Source organism: Coenobita brevimanus, chromosome 85 (genome assembly GCF_032717465.1).
Source record: "Coenobita brevimanus isolate Jiangsu-jjx chromosome 85, ASM3271746v2, whole genome shotgun sequence".
Lineage (NCBI taxonomy): Eukaryota > Metazoa > Arthropoda > Malacostraca > Decapoda > Coenobitidae > Coenobita > Coenobita brevimanus.
Window position 1 is genome coordinate 1,789,127 of NC_137038.1, and position 16,836 is coordinate 1,805,962.

A 16,836-nucleotide genomic window follows, 5' to 3' on the forward strand; every position below is an offset into this window, starting at 1 on the left:
TCTTTTCCTAGCTCCTCTATTTTCTTCCCTCTTTTCTTTCCCATAAATATATTTATATTTCTTTTGATGGGAGAAGGATCAGGATTATGCTTATTCTTAGTTTTCACATCTTAAAAGCTTTGCCATTAGAATGATGAGTTTGTCATTGGCCTACAAATCTTCCTAATTGAGTAAACATGCACACTAGTAGATTATTTGTGCACCAGTTATACTTACATTTAATCTTGTATGAGAAGTCATTTTATGATGAAACATAGAGTTATGGTAGTTGAATGTCTTTAACCCCTTCATCCTGAGGGCATGATAGTTGTTTTACTATTGACTACTATCAGCAGATTTTATTCAGGTGAAGAAAGCACCATGGCAGTGAAAGGGTTACTTAAGACTATATATAATCCCATAAATGCTAAAATACTCTTATAAGCTGAATAAAATTGTGAAAATACAGAAAATGAATTACAGATGATGTCCTTGGGCAGAATGGGTTAATGGGCCTTTTTAAACATCAAGGCAGGGTCTGGGACAAAGGTTTGCCTACCATCATATCCCACTGCATCCACCTCATACCTAAGGGTTGTCTGTCACTCTTTTCCCTTACACATTATACAGTAGCAGAGAAACACCTACTGCTGTATTCCACTGTGTCTGTTTCATACATGGGGAATGTATGTCACTCTCCTCCCTGACACATTATATCAGAGAAACAAATCAAGGTCCCCCCACCCCCATCTTAGCAGTAGTAGCCACTTGTTCATACTTAAAGGATGTCTGTTGCTCTTCTCCCTAACACATTATATCCAAGAAACAAACCAAGCCTCAGTTATCTTAGGAGTATTAGCCACCAGAGGAAAGTTTGAAGTAGAAGAGGTGAAATAATGGGGAACTTTTGTCCCTAACTATGTGTCTCAGGTATATTAGTGCCACTGTATGGAATATATTCACCATTTATTGCAATGATTAAGCGCTTTTGTCACTAGCTTTAATTTGACTTCCCTCTGAGTATGGTAAGACAGACATGGAGGGTTGAGCTGGTTGTTCACTTCTTGATCTTTCTTTTCTTTCAATTTTTGACTGACTCGTGCCTTTTCCAGAGTGTCTTCTTGCATAGTAATTAAAATTTCTCGTGGATACTTTCCAGAGCATTCACGCTCACATCACAAGCGAAGCCACAGGAAAAAAAGTCGTAAGAGTACTTGCTTGACTTTTCTTGGAAGCTTGGTATCATGAATGAAAAAAAAATACCGAATTAAAAAAAAACACCAGATTTGCTTTTCTTCAGGGCCACTCTACTCACCAATATGTTTTTGTTGAGGGACATTATAATTTGTTCCATAGCTGATCACACAACTGCACACGTACCAGTATGCTTGGAGCACTGACAACACCCACTGTTTTATCAGCCTCTTGAATCCGATGATGTATGTTTCATCATCATCAGGCCACAACCAGATGATTTTATTCAGCTTGTGATATCTTGTAGGACAGGGGTTAATATGAAGGCACTGTATAACCCCTTCAATTTGAAAAGTCTCCCCTAAGCTGAGTAACATAATCTGGTGGTAGCAAGAATAAAATTGAAAAATATGTCTCCAGATTGAAGACATTACCCGCAGATTAGAAATACAGGCTCTTTCTCCCCTGCTAACATCCTTCCTCTTCATTATTTGGATACTTTTCAGTATTAGGTCTGCACCGTATGGAAAGGACCCTGGCCTCCACATATTTTATGGAACAAGAATATTAATAGTTGATATCTTTCATTGGAAAAGAAGTTTCTTGAGCATATAGCCCATTACTTCTGGAAAGGTTTGCTTTGGCTTGGTGATTTTGAGCTAAAATTTCATGTGCATATGAAGGGTAATACCTAATTGCAGCTTTCACTGTGTACAGTACAATACAGTAGTCATCTTAGCTGTGTTAACTTTGTTCTGTATAATATCTTTATTGGCAAATAAATTATTGTGTAGTTCATATCACAAAATGAATTTTAGTAGGCTTTGCATGCATAGGGGGCTGCTTATTCATTTGCCGTATATTCCTGGCACTACTCAGTACTTTTGTGGATTTTTCAGCTTGAATATCATTTGGAAAAATAAATATAATGGTGCTGTTGCACAGGTCATTTTACACTGATATTTATCATCTTTTCATGTGCTGTACTAACACAAGCAGAGAATTGTAAGAATAGTAAATACATAGCTATTATTCACTTAGCTTTGCTACACTGTCTAATATCTTCTTGCCACTGTGTATTTGTTACTGGTGGTGAGAGGCTGTTTTTTATTGGCATTGAACTGCTTGTAGCAAAATCTGTGAAACAAACTCTGTGGAATATATGGAGGTTCTGTTCTTGCCTCACCCACCACATTGTAGTTACTTACCTTGTCTTCCATCTGTACCTTCCTCTCACTCCTCACACTCACTTGAATAATTTCCTTACGCTACCTGCAACTCATCTCACAGTGTACATGTGACATACTGTGTGAAAGGCCTGCCTTCTGCTGCTTGTGTGCACATACACATACACTCCTGCACACATAACCTGAGCATGATTCCTTAAAAATTTGGGAACAAGGCTTGAATGCAAAAAGCACCAAGAATATAACAGGTAAATACATCATTGCTAATGAGGATGTGACATGACCTCAGTTAAAATCTCTGGCATTTTCCTCCTATAAACAGTTGTCTTGGATGATTAGCTAGCTTTGTAGACTATTTCAAATGCTTTTAGCCATAATAGGCATCAGATTTGGCTAGTAATAGGTACTGAAAATACATTATTGTATTCTTCAGATTACATAGGTAAGAAATGTTTACATGTTAAAATTGCCTCAATGAATCATTGCCACTTTCCCCATATTACTGTTCATACCAGTTCACTTATGCTGTAGTACATTTAAAATATTTTGTACATACGTACATGATTGTGGTAGCCATTTTATACAGTCCACCATAGTCTTTATTCTCTTCCTTTAATTTCTTATTGGAATGTCCCTTGCCAGTATCAGCAAATGACCTGATTGGTGGTTTTAATTCAATTTTGTGTCTGAGAAATTTGTATATACAGTACAGTGCTGCCAGGTTGACTGAACCATAGACAGGAATACAGTGGTAATAAGCTAGTATATCTGGAGATGAGAAATGTCAATTTTTTATTATTTTTTCCAGTGTTCAATGATTGTACAAGTGCAACACAGACTTACCACACCAGATGCTGTGCATCATTGCTGATTGTTGTTTATTGAAAATTGTATAGGAAATAAATACATTATGCTGTGTGCAAACCTAGAGTAGAGTCAGCATACAGATAGTTGTAAACTGGGTGGTAGTAAATGTCAGGAAGGTCTGGTATGTAGTTTGTGAATATTTAATTTAAAAGAATCTAAGTAAGATAATACAAGTCTGTGTATTGAACAGTGTGTGGAAGCAGCAAATTCTTCCAGATCATCAAAGATGAATAGCATTATTGTATAAAGTATATTGACCTGCAAACCATTTCATTAATACAAGTCATGTGACATAGTTTGGTAGTGAAGGACAATTTATCCTCTGTTGTGGATGGATTTAGTTATTTTGTTTAGGCTAGCACCAAATGATGATGTTGGGCAGAGAGGAATCCAGAGAGGAGTACTTTGATAAATTCACCCAGCAAGACACAGTTATCAGCTGACAAAGCCATTAATGGTTAACTCACCACTCACACATAGTAGCAAGTAAATCAGCCAGCCAGGCTATAGGACTGTCACTTACCTATTCCACATCCTGTACACCCTCGGCTGTCCAGCAAAACAATCCACCAGCCTAATTCCCAGTTTTTACATGCCTAGCAGTTTAGTTATGATAATCACTCCCACACTCCCATCCCAGTATCTATACATAGCACCCAGTGATCTGACCAAAGCTCTGTGTTCACTCTTTTAACCCACTGTACAAACACAACAGCCAGCAGTGACCAAAATTCATATCAGACTAACCCTGATGTCATACCTACTGTAGCAACCAACTACATCCTCATCAAACCCAGTGCCACACGACCAACCCACAGTTCGTACTCGATAACGCTTTACCCGTCCAAACCACACCCACAGTTCACACCCAGCAACCAGTAGTCTGATCAAAGTGCAGTGTAGATCAGTACACAGCATCTGTTAATCCAGCCAAAATAACACCCACCAGACCTGTCCACATTTCTCTTGCTGTGTCTAACCACCCACGCGCGAGCCATTAACCAAGCCTCACCTATCCACAGATGGTCTGACTCAGGTGCCAGAGTGGTGTATGTACTCTGGGAGCACCCTTAAGGAGCCGGATATGGTGGATCCAGTTGAGCTAGAAGGTCAGTGTTATATTTCATTCGCCTTAACTAGACCTAGAATTTTACCCTGTGTGGATTATTTTGTGTACAGTAGTTCATTAGCAGACCGATATTATGGTACAGCTTTACATGCTTTCCATACCACTTTTTGGCTAGGATAATATTCTAGTGCTGATATATTATTTTTATCAGAAAGTGACAGTCAGGCTAGTGGCTTGGTTTATACATAAGGTTTAGTACAGGTGGTCCCGTACTTACAAACGGTCGACTTATGTTTTTTCAAGTTTACGAATGTCGAAAACGGTATTTCAAAATTCGGTAAATAACATGAGATATTCATCATTTTATCATAAAATAGGCTTTGTGTTAATGATTTTGCCAAGCTGAAAGCTAATGTAAGTGTTCTCAGCACATTTAAGTTGCGCGTGGCTAGACTACGATGTTCAGTTGATTAGGTGTATTTAAATGCATTTTTGGCTTATTGAATGCACATCTGACATGCAAAAAAATTGACTTATGAGCAGTTTCTCGGAACACAACCCGTTCGTAAGTAGACCACATGTATAATGGGCTGAACGGGCCCACTTTAGACTCTTTCCGTAGACAAGCAGAAATTATTTAATGTACTAGCCATATAAGCTGAGGGACTACTGTATTACTATATTTCTGATTACCATTCTTTCCATTCACTTTTATGCTTATACAGTACACATTATAGCTTGTCCACTTTAACTTAGTGGAGTTTCAACCTTTTGCTATTACTCTGTGGATAAGGCAGTACTCCTGCATTATCCATTCACTATTCCTCTCTGCAGATCTACCTGTGCTGTTTTTATGGTTGAAATAAATTTTGTTTGGCTGAAACAGAAAGTACAGTGACTCCAACAGTTTTAATTACATTTTCAAGCATTATGTGGCAAAAGCATTTTCCATATTTGTGAATCAAGCAGTATGGTGTTGACATGGAAATAGTATGGATGGAAATATAGCTGTTGTTTTTTAGGATTTTATGCAAATGTAACTGTAGCTGGAGATGCATGTAATTCATCCCTATTATGCTGAACTGATATGTCTTTCTGACTCTATCACTAAATTATGTGAAATAAGATAGTTTTAGTGTCAGTTTTGCTGAAGATAATGTAAGCGTTATAAGTAAGGTGAGGCGATGAAAGCTGAAATGTTGTAAAAGCATATCACAAAGCTTGTGTTTGAGTATTTAGTTTATTTACTGGTCATTTCTTGTTATTACATTTTTTTACATTTATTAGGATGAGTTTGTCTAGAACGTCAGTGAATGCCATAAGAAAAAAAAATTTAAAATTCTAATGGTAGGTGGGGGCACTCACCATCCACTCACTCGATGTAGTGCTGCTCTCGAGTGTCTGCCCTTTCCTCTCCTCCATCCTTCTTTCCTTCCATCCTCTTCTGTCTTTCTTTCCTTCATTCTTTCCTCGTCCTTCTGCCTACAGGTGATTTTACACTCCCTCTTCTGTCTTTCTTTCCTTCATTCTTTCCTCTTCTTTCTGCCTGTGGGTGACTCTACACTGAGTGACAAGCCAAATGGTTTCTTGTGCACCAGGAAATCATTTACTACGCCGGGTAGTAACCATACAGCCAAATAATGGTGTCTGGTGGTCCATCCATCCATCATCCCATCCTACGTTGCCCCATGAGAAGTGTAGGAGCCCGGGGCTAGGCAGTTGGTCCTGACATTTAAGATGAGAGTGACCAACCTCACTCATCCCTGAGTGGCATTACGTGAGCAATAAACCTCAACCATCCCTTGGATATAAACCTTCACCGGCTCAATCCAAGGTAATTAAGATGCTCCAGTCGGATTGAGCTGGTGAAGGTTTATATCCAAAGGGTGATTGGGGTGTATTGCTCATGTAATGCCACTCGGGGATGAGTGAGGTTGGTCACTCTCATCTTAAATGTCAGGACCACGTTAACTAGACCCAGGCTTCTATGGTCCTCATGGGGCAATGTAGGATTGGATGATGGATGGATGGATAGCACTGCAAAGAGGAGTAGAGAGTGTACCATTCTGTACTGCAGGTGGGAGTCCTTCACTAGAGGAGCTGTGGGATGGAGATGAGGATCTGAAATGGCGAACATTCCTTGACTGTGTCCACCCCTCACTGTGGGAAACCAAGATCCGCAGTCTGCCTCCTCAACTCATTGTCCCTGTCTCCATTCTGTTTTACCTCCAGGTTTGTTACCAGAGAGTGTTAGCTTTTAAAATATCAATGTTGTCCTGTGTTAGTGAACTCAGATTAATGATATTTGTACTTTGAATGTAGTCGACTTTAGTAATTACAGTAGATTAGTGATATTTTTATTGTAAATTTCAGTGTGAGTTGGTAGTGTTGTCATGTCACCACAAGAGGCAAGCAGGAAGTATGTAATGTGTTTTTCCACCAGAGTACAGAAATGGGAGAACTCTCAACAGTAATGCTCAGTTAAATTATCCACTCACATATTCTTATATTCAGGCCCAGGGAAATGTGGCTCCACCTCAGTTGCTGAACATTGCAGTTTATTTTTGTACTTTTCATTCATAATGGAACCCAACCAAACCACCCTTCAAAGACTATGAGATTAATTGATTTTGCCTCACACGCTAGGTTTTCAGAATTTATTTATTCACTTGTTTACTTCTTTATTAATTAATTTATGTATTTATTTCATCACAGTGCAGCCCAGCCAAGCCAATCCTTAAGGACTGGGAGATGAATGCAATGATGGCGGCTTTCCTCTCCCCAACACGGCAAGAGCTAAGGCAGATTCAAGCTCTGGCTCTTCCTCGCATCGATGCCAGGGCTGTCCATGTGGCTGCCATATTTATGAAGGGACTTGTTAATTTCTACTTCCTTCTGGCTGCGTGTGACTTTCCCATTGAGCGGAAGAATGTGAGTAGTGTACAGTGAAGTCATGTGGCAGTAGGAAGAATAAAGCATTGCAATATATCGCCTGATTAAAGGGGAAGAAGGGTTGAAATTCTCTTACGTTGTAATCTCAAGAGTTTCCTCTAATGTAAATACTGTGTTGTCTCTTAGTGAATGTTCTCTGGTGATGCTCAGAATATACCATATGTAAATGAGAGAGAGATCTTTATATAGACAGAGTTAAAATATATTTCTCTCTCATTGTTAGCTGAAATTGGTCTCCTCTAGTGTAACCATCATGTGGTGAATTTTGTCTGGTGGTGTTGGGAATCTATACAAAAAGTCGTTATTTGGACAGCAAAGATGTTAACATTCTTTCGTACTGTAGGCTGTTCCTTGGGCGTTCTGGGATGGCCGGGTATTTCATCATTATTACCTGAGAGCCAAGTCGGGAGCCAAGGTGGAAGATTTGTGTGAACACCGGGTATGTATATTAATTTGTACATTTCATTCACCTGAAATTGACCCAAATTTGTTAGCTGAGTAAAGAAGCTAAAAAAAAATGTATGATATATCATAGACATTTTTTCTGTTTACCTGTAACACCTGAAGACACTTTATCGTTAGTATCCCTGTTTTATTTTGTTGTGTTCAGTCTTTCTTTCCTTCATTCTTTCCTCTTCCTTCTGCCTGTGCGTGACTGTACACTGAGTGACAAGCCCAAATGGTTTCCTGTACACCAGGAAACCATTTATTACGCTGGGTGGTAACCATATAACCAAATTTTGGCGCCTGGTGGTTTAGTGGGTAATTATTGCGCTCCAGTCGGATTGAGCCGATGAAGGTTTATATCCAAGGGGTGCTTTGGGTTGATTGCTCATGTAATGCCACTCAAGGGTGAGTGAGGCTGGTCACTCTCATCCAACTGCCTAGCCCCGGGCTCCTACGCTCCTCATGGAGCAATGTAAGATTGGATGATGTATGTAACTTATTAACTCTGCATCAGTGTTTTATTTATTAAGATGGATGTATTTAATTTGATCATTGTATTGTTTATAAAGAAGGATGTGTGTTTGATGTGAATTTTACCCATGATAATTGTATTTCCTAGAGGATAATTTGACATAGAAGATACTTCTCACTTGTGTAATGAGTAAAATTCTCTGTGTAATCTGTTTATTAAGAAATATGTACCGTATTTGAAGGAATTTGAACTTTGATTATCATGTTTCAAGGATATTTTTGCTATAGTTTCGACATGAAGTGTACTTGTATTTCCAGGAGGATATTTTGAGAAAGTTTATGGAGATGAAGACGCTTATCCAGCCACATATGCCTCCTCCCGCCCCCTTGCGCCCACCCACCAGCTGCTCCCCCGTCCCAAGAAGCCCCACCCACGGCAGTCCCAAGAAGCCCCGGCCAGCCCACTCCAACACCCCATCCACCTCTCCCCCAAACACCCCAGGGAGGGAGCAGAACCCCCCTACCACCCTAGCCATCACAAAGAACACTGTGGGGGGCAAGCATTCCAGAGGGTCGTCTCCTTCTGTGTCCCCTACATCACCCAGGGGAAGCAAACTACACCACAAAAGTGGGCCACACAAATCACCACAACCAAAATCACCCATCTCCAAAACATCGGCTGCCAAATCACCAGCAAAATCACCCAAAAAATCAGCATCATGATCGCCCAGTGGTCGTTGCCATGCTTGACCTTTGGGGGGGTGAGTTTCAGGTTGCCTTTCCTGAATAGAGGGGGTTTAAGGCTTAGGTCTTCATGTTAGGTGTGTGTTTAGACTTCATAATGTCCAGCCAGGAGGGGATAAGAGCTTTTGCCAGCCACCACACGTGACTTGACTGCTGGCCAGAACAAGGGTTTATGGCTTAAGTCTCCATGTTAAGTGTGTGTTTAGACTTTATAATGTCCAATCAAGAGAATATAAGAGCTTACACCCATCACCACACCAGACTTAACTGGTGATAACCTCACCTGACTTAACTGCTGGCCAGTAGCAAGTTATGACCATAGCCACACCCAGTTTTTGCCATAGCAGATCTTACATCAGATTGGCTCTAGTGCTGCTTGGGTTTGGATTACCAGACAGAAATGTTGTAGCTGATCTGGTAACATCATTAATTTGCCCCATTTATGGAGAAAACATTTTAACACATGAAAGATTCAATTATTGTGGTCTTGTATTTGGTATCAGTAAGATTCCTTGCCTGCAGTTCATTAGAACTCAGTTAAGAGATATGAAGTAAGTTGATTAGGTTATGATTGCACAGGAGTGTTGTAAGTTTTGTTAAGTGAGTATATAATAATGGTGTTTTCAACATGTCCTTGATGTATGAAATAAGATTTTTATATAGAATTGCCATTATGTCTTTATTGTATATATGGCTTTATATCTTATATCTAATCCCTGAAGATCTTAATAAATCTGTGTGGTGAATTATTTAACAGAGTACCAGGTAACATGCCGAAGTTTCAAAGCTATTTATTTTTCCCTACTGGGGTAAAAAAAGTATGATGGTGTAACCTAATTGGTAAACTTTCAGTGGGTGGGAACCTTTTTCAGTTATAGTAAATTTGCAATAATGGGAATCATGTCAACAGCATACTGTACCTTTTTTTTTTTTTTTTTTTTTTCTCCCCCCAGATTCAAGCCTTTGCCTTTAAGATTAGTGAAAGTGTTTGAGAGACTGTAAGCTTAAAGTACTTAAATACTTGCAGAATTCTTGGACATTACTGGTGATGTAACCAAGCCAAACTAGTGAGAGGAAAAAGAATTATGGTACACATATACAAATGAAGAAGAGCTGAGCTACAAGAATCTAGCATAATCATTAAAATAAGTTGATCATCCAGAGAAGCCATGCCTTTAATAGAATAGGAGTGTGCATCAGTTGAGCTAATATAGTAAGGTTGTTTTCACCCAGGCAAGGGGTAAGAAAGGAGGTCCGGATGATGATGATGATGATGATGATGATTTCACCCATCAGAAGTGGGCAATTCCTACAACTTCAAAACCAAGTTGCAGTTGCATGAAATTATATAAGCCTTAGTTATGGGGTAGGAATAAGTTTCCTGGGTTACTACCCTAGTCAAATCAGCCTCCTAGTCTAAATACAATTGGCCATAAACTTAAAGGTGCTGGAGATCATCATCAGGTTGAAACAATAAGTTGTAATCACAAAGAAATTATGGTTTTATGTAGGTATTAAGGAAGAAAGGCAGAGTGATGAAGTAGACTCATGACAATACAGCTGTCTTGATTGGGAGAAAAGTCTTACAAAGGTAAACCATTCTTTCAACAATACAGTCATCATGTTCATCTTGTTGGTAGATAATTAAAAAACAAAACCCAACAAGACTCTTAACAGTATAAATACAGTGACCTTTTGTTTATGCAGTTAATGTAGGCCTAACAAGTGTAATGCACACAGTATGAAATATAGATTTTTTTTTTTTTTTTTTTTTTTTTTTTAATATTTTCATCTTTAATGGGGAAGAGAAAATCCGGAATTTTCCCATAGCCCTTGTATAGGCTGTCTTGTTTTTTTTCCTCTCTGAAGTACCTTAATGATATACACAACAGCTCTATGTAATAATGACTTGATCATCCATAGATATAAGAAAGTGATACGATATACAGTAAAGTGACATAAGTTTAATTTTTCACTTAGTAAGGTACACAAGACTTTCTGAACCAGCCCTTAATAGTACTGAAAGGCATAGGTTCTAAATTTTCATGATGTGGGAAACTTTTCCATATATTTTATATGCCACACAAATTGAATTTCCATGCAAATAACTGTCTGGATATATATTCTAGACAGACATACATACTTAGTTGCATAAGAATTATACCATCCTCACAAAATGAATTCTTGGAGACGAGATACACACAACACGAGGGGTCATGACATCTTAGTTAGCCTGTTTGGTGAAGATTGGAGAAAATAAAACTTGCAGAATCCTTGCATATTCCATTTACATTCAGACATCTGATACTGGAAAAAATTAAACTCACAGAATCCAGCTGTACTCCCAACAATACTGCTGTCTTGTTGTCTTGTGAATAGAACTCAGAGAAGGAAATAAGTAAGATCAAGCCATCACATTAGGAAGTTATGAGAGAAGATATAGATGCCTGAATATACTCAGGAGGAAACATTTAGTCCATAATAACCATCATAGGTGAAGTATTAACATGTAGTGAGAGATACAGTTATAGTTGATTTGTTATTACCTGACAGGACTGAGCCACTTGCACAACTTACATGCTGTTGTGGTTGTATAAATGTTGATGAGCCTTAGTTGTGAGGTAGGAATGAGTCTGCATAATTAGTAGTTATATCAGCCCTCCAGTCTGACTACACTTGGCCATCAACTGAACTGAAAAGGGTTAGGGATCTGTCAGGTTAGAACAAACATGCTATAGTAAAGGATTGCTTGAAAACATACCTGCATAGGAAGCACCACTAGGAGGTAATGAAGAGTTTGAGATATGTTAGAAATACTGTACCATAAGCTCTGCACCAGTTCAGTTTTTCTGGGTAGATTACGTAGATTAGGCACTTGGTGGTCTAGTGATTATGTATTGCCCTTAAGGAAAGTTGTCAGGTCATCAGCCCTTAAATGTACAGTACTCCCTCAGGCCGTAACACTTCTAAGGGAGTATTACGAGATTGGCTGTTACTCCTGTTTTATATGGCGATGACATGCGGGAAATAGTGTGCTTGGATGATATTAGTTTTAGGATACCTGCAAGACCATTTGTGATTTTAGCAGCATAATATAGAATGGCAGTGCAAACTGCACATTGCTTTTTCATTATGCTTGATTTTAGGTGTTGAAGTTGTAAATTGAATTGCAAGTGTGTTCACAATATCAAAAAGCATAATATATGTGGTTACTTCAGTAGATTAGGTATTGGGTGCTTTAAACAGATAAAATTTACAATTATATTAGAAACTTCTTTAGGGAATTTTACTCGAGCACTTGTTTCATGGCTTATTTCCAGTTGCCTTTTATGATAGTAAAGGGTTTACACAGTGCAGGTAAAGAAATGTCCAGAAAGTTCAGTTCTGTATTTCTTAATCCCTTCAATAGGGTGACATCTTTTTTAGTTAAGTTACTAGATGATTTAATGCAACTTACAAAAGCTCTAGTTGTGAAGGAGTTACTTAAGGCTGTAGTACTGCCAGTTTGGTAAGCCTTTCCTGAACCAAAGAAAATGAAGAAGAGATAGCAAGACTAAAATAGAGAGGAAGTCATTGGATTGAAGGGATTAATGGTCTGACTTGTTCTGTGAATGTTTCTCCTGCCAGTGTTGTTATGCCTCCACATTGAAGGTTCACAGCAAATTGGTATGCATAAACTCCAAACACTTAGCGAGGGAAAATTGACATGATGCAGAGTTTGTGTAAAATAGTGTAAACAATATAGAACCTGCACTGAGCAATGTCAGAGGATTATTATTGTGCCTGTTAGTGTGGAGACAAAGTTATTTACAGTAGAGTGTAAGAAAAATAATATTTAGAGGAAAGACAAATTCAATAGACTTCACAGTCTTCATGACACATTCATAATATCAGTGATGATGACATTTGCACCAACAGAATTTGAAATATTGTATCTAATTTTGTAACTTTTGTATTATCATTTCTTTCTCTAATTTAAAGCCTTCTTGGTGGATTTTTTTTTTTTTTTTTAAATCATTTCCTTCCATTTGAAATTATCTGTTTCCAAACAAGAAAGATTTGATACTTGGTTCTCCTTGATCTAAATCATGTACCATATTGTTAGATAGTTTATGATGAGACCTGTTACACGTATATTTAACATTTGATTGTCTGCTTGTTGGTGTACATAAAAAAAAAGAACAAAACTACTGCTGTATAATGGTATGTGAGGAGTAAATTTCAAGTAGTGTGAATCGTGCCAAAATTAATTGAGAAATGTCAAAATTCATCCTGCATTACCAGTATTACCCAGAAAATATCAGTTGTGGAATGAAAAATGATAAATTACAAATATCTGTTGCTAAAGCTTTTCAGTATGTCTTAGTACTCTCGTTATCTCTACAGTACCTATGTCATAAATTTTAACCCCTTCAGATTTTTATTTTTTTTTATTTTTTTTTTCTTATAATGTCCCCTAAGAAGTGAAGGGATTAATGAAGGCTGTTTCTAATCTCTCTAATTAGAAAAGTCTCTTGAAAGCCATATGAAATCATCTTGAGATAGCAGGAATAAAAGAAAGACCACATCAACAGACTGAATAGGTTAAAAGTTGTATAACATGATGACGAATTATGATTTACGCAAACAGTATTTAGTACTTGTACCATGCATCAAAAAGACATAGTTTGTTGTGTAAGAAGTTAGGATTTGATAAGAAGTGGCTGATGGGTAGTATTTGTTGTAGAAGTGCATAAGAAGCATGCAAGTCAGCATTTGAAGATTTTGTTGGAGTAAACCTGGTATGGTAAGCTTTATTGCATTGTAGAATGTAAAGTTGGCAGCTAATCTATTTGTAACTGCTCTTGTCCCCCTTTGCCATGATTTTTTTTTTCTTTCTTTCTTTTTTATGCTGATTACTTCAAGATTATTTTACTATATTTAGAGTAGAAATGAAGCACATATGTGTGGGTACTTATGCCTGTGAGGTGGAGTCAGGAATTCCGGGACTTAAATGATGAGTGAATGTGGCCAGTTTTATTGAGCATAGTGTTACTGTAGTTAGTTCTCCCTCTTTCTGTTTTTCCTCTTTTTCTTGCTTTCAGAGCCCTGCTTCACCCCATCTGTGGTGCTGTGTAAAATACTTTGAATTGCACTAGCAGAGACATCACTGTAGTACCAGTAACCATTTATTTAATTAGCATGTACACTTGGCATAATATATATATCTGAACACTCTAGGTGTTAAAAAAATATTGTGATCATAGCTCTTTGAAGCTGTATGTTTAAGATTATGAAGTTTTCAGGTGTGAATACCAACAAGGATTAGTTAATGTACCATTATCAATTTATTAAGTGAATCTCCAGTCAGATAAACCACCATTCCAAGATGACCAAAGCTTTAGTGCAGACTGAAATCCTGTATGTCCATCTGTTCGGAAACTTATTTTTCTGAATGCACGGTTTGTCCATTTTAGTTTGTTTCATTCTAGAGTTGCTAATGAATTGATACTTGTCCTTCACTTAAAGTTACTAATGATTTATTATGCTTTTTGAAGTTAGGAATGAGTATTAGTTGTGCTTTTAACCCACAGTCATAACTAGAATGTCTGCCTAAAGTTGGTTTAAATAGCTGGCCTGCACACATCCTAGAGTTGATGATTGAATGTATCTCGGATGAATAAAGTACTGTATGTAAGTGATTCCAGAGAAGTGAAGTTGTTTATCTTTCATTTAGCTTTTATTCAGTTAACATCTGTACCATGCAGCTGCATTATGTGTAATGTGATGTAGCCAGCAAATTCTTATACTGTAATTAAACATGCTTCGATAGTTTATCAAGATTTAAAAGTCGCACACATTGATACATGGAAAAACACTAGTATCTTGCCTCTTGAATTTGTAAGTTTATACTACTGATTTCATTGTGCTGTTAATCTTAAGAAATGATAGTGATAAATTTACCTTTTGAATTTGCAGATAGTTACTTAATTCACCGAAGAGTTAGTAGGTAATATTGATACATTAATGATTATATGATGATGATTATTTATACATAAAGAATTTGCAGTTGGATGTTACTGAGTTTATTAGGTAATTATTATTAAGAGGTAATTCTGGCACATTAATTATCTATACAGTACCCACCTTTTGAATTTAAAACTGGATATTACTACATCATTAAGTGATTGTTCTTAAGAGGTAACACTGATACATAAATTAATTGCTTAATGAATTTACAGGTGGATGTGACTTTTAATGTTGGGAAATTCCTGTATTTAAATTTATTAATAGAAATAATGAAGGTCATTGCCTCATCAGTGTACAGGTGGTTATTACTGAATTTATTGGGATGTTAATATTAGGTCACTAATGTACTTGAATTTATTGATAGGAGTGAAGTTAGGAAGTTATGTAATGCTATTGGGTGTGAACTGTGACTTCATGCTCATAGTACTGTTCTCTACTATGTACTGTGGATTCATGCTCATGGTACTCTCCTCTACTATGTACTTGTTACTATAAACTGTTGACTGTTGATGCTTCATATTAGTTCCTCTGGCTGCCCCTGCACTAATCTGGTGGCCCTAGGATTTGAATGTTAGAGATTGTTAGCCAGAAATTGAGACTGTATTTTATTTCAACCCCCTCAATCCATTGATGCCATTTTTATTTTATTCTTCCTATCTTCAGATTATTTTCCCTAGCTTAGGAGGGACTTTTCATTCAGTACAAGAGGACTTTCCAAAGTTAAAATAACTTGAAAGAAGCAAGAATGAACTAAAGGAGGTGCCACTGGATATGAGGGGTTTAAGGTTAGCACTCATGTTAGGATTCACCTCAGATATCAGCCTTGATGTTCCAACAAGCAAACTGTTTTTTCAGCCAGTCATGTTCTCAGTTATGCCGAGTTCAGAGTCACATGTTTGACTTTGAATCCTTAGTTAGTCAAATTCATATCATTAGTAATTATTTGGTTCATTGTGAATTTTCATACTTAGCCTTGCTACTATACTTTCTGTTGAGAGATGTCCCTAGAATGTCGCAGTTATATTACAGATATGTGCGGAATATTTGATTGTCAAAATTTCCAATATTGCCATACCAAAACTAATGGAAAATTTTGAACAGTGCTCAGTCCTGGTCAGAGGTTTAAGACTGTTTTCACCTGGAAGCAAGTCTCAGAAGTTGGCTTATTTTTCTCCTGGATTGTATTTTCCTAGTTGATGAGTATTAGCTTATCAATGTGCCGCGATTCTCAACTTGTGTGATGGTAAATTTTACGTATGTGTCGGTTTTGTTTTGTAATGAAAAAATGACATACACATTCATATGATTTTCTTATCTTTATGCTGTTGTTGCTGATATGCTGTTCATATTTGTTTATTAAGTGGTTGGCACAACTATTGAAGAGAGTTCTCCCTCAGATTGTTAACAGTATTACTACTCTTTCAAACATTTTTATAAAGTTCCCATATCACCATTTATAAACACACAGTGCCATACAGATGTGGTTTTGTCAGTGCATAATTTTCCTTGTATTTGTATGCATAAAAAATTTCCTTCAGGAATGTTTTTTTAGATTTTGGAATCTATCAAGATGTGATGTTATAGTGTGACCAAGGCAGGCTTATGTGGCCAAAAAATTTTGCTAACTTAATACTTATGTGTTGCATCAGCCATGTAGATTAGACAGAAGTATGATACTTCATTTATTTGTGGTTGCTATTCTTAATTTTTTTAAAGGTTTCGTAAAGGCAACAGGATATAGGTTCTTTCATATATTTGGTCAGCCAAAATTTACCATAGGTGAGGTTGACTTTGTAAATGATCTGTACTTGTGTGAAATTTGTATATATTGTAGTATGGTAGACATTTCATGCAGTTGATAATATAGACAATACCAAAGCAGTCTCATAAATGTATATGAATTGTCCAAATTTTAGT

General features: G+C 37.3%; 1 protein-coding gene across 1 annotated transcript in view; it reads left to right on the forward strand.

Moving 5' to 3' along the window:
- Positions 1-9,610, forward strand: part of LOC145410345 (constitutive coactivator of peroxisome proliferator-activated receptor gamma-like) — a 37,053-nt gene extending 27,443 nt beyond the window's left edge. Inside the window, exons 9-13 of the mRNA XM_080280486.1 lie at positions 4,250-4,336; positions 6,374-6,528; positions 7,012-7,227; positions 7,592-7,687; positions 8,485-9,610. Coding sequence (XP_080136612.1) covers positions 4,250-4,336; positions 6,374-6,528; positions 7,012-7,227; positions 7,592-7,687; positions 8,485-8,889 — 959 coding nt within the window. The 3' untranslated portion in view covers positions 8,890-9,610. The remainder of the gene's footprint in view (positions 1-4,249; positions 4,337-6,373; positions 6,529-7,011; positions 7,228-7,591; positions 7,688-8,484) is intronic.
- Positions 9,611-16,836: the final 7,226 nt, after the last annotated feature.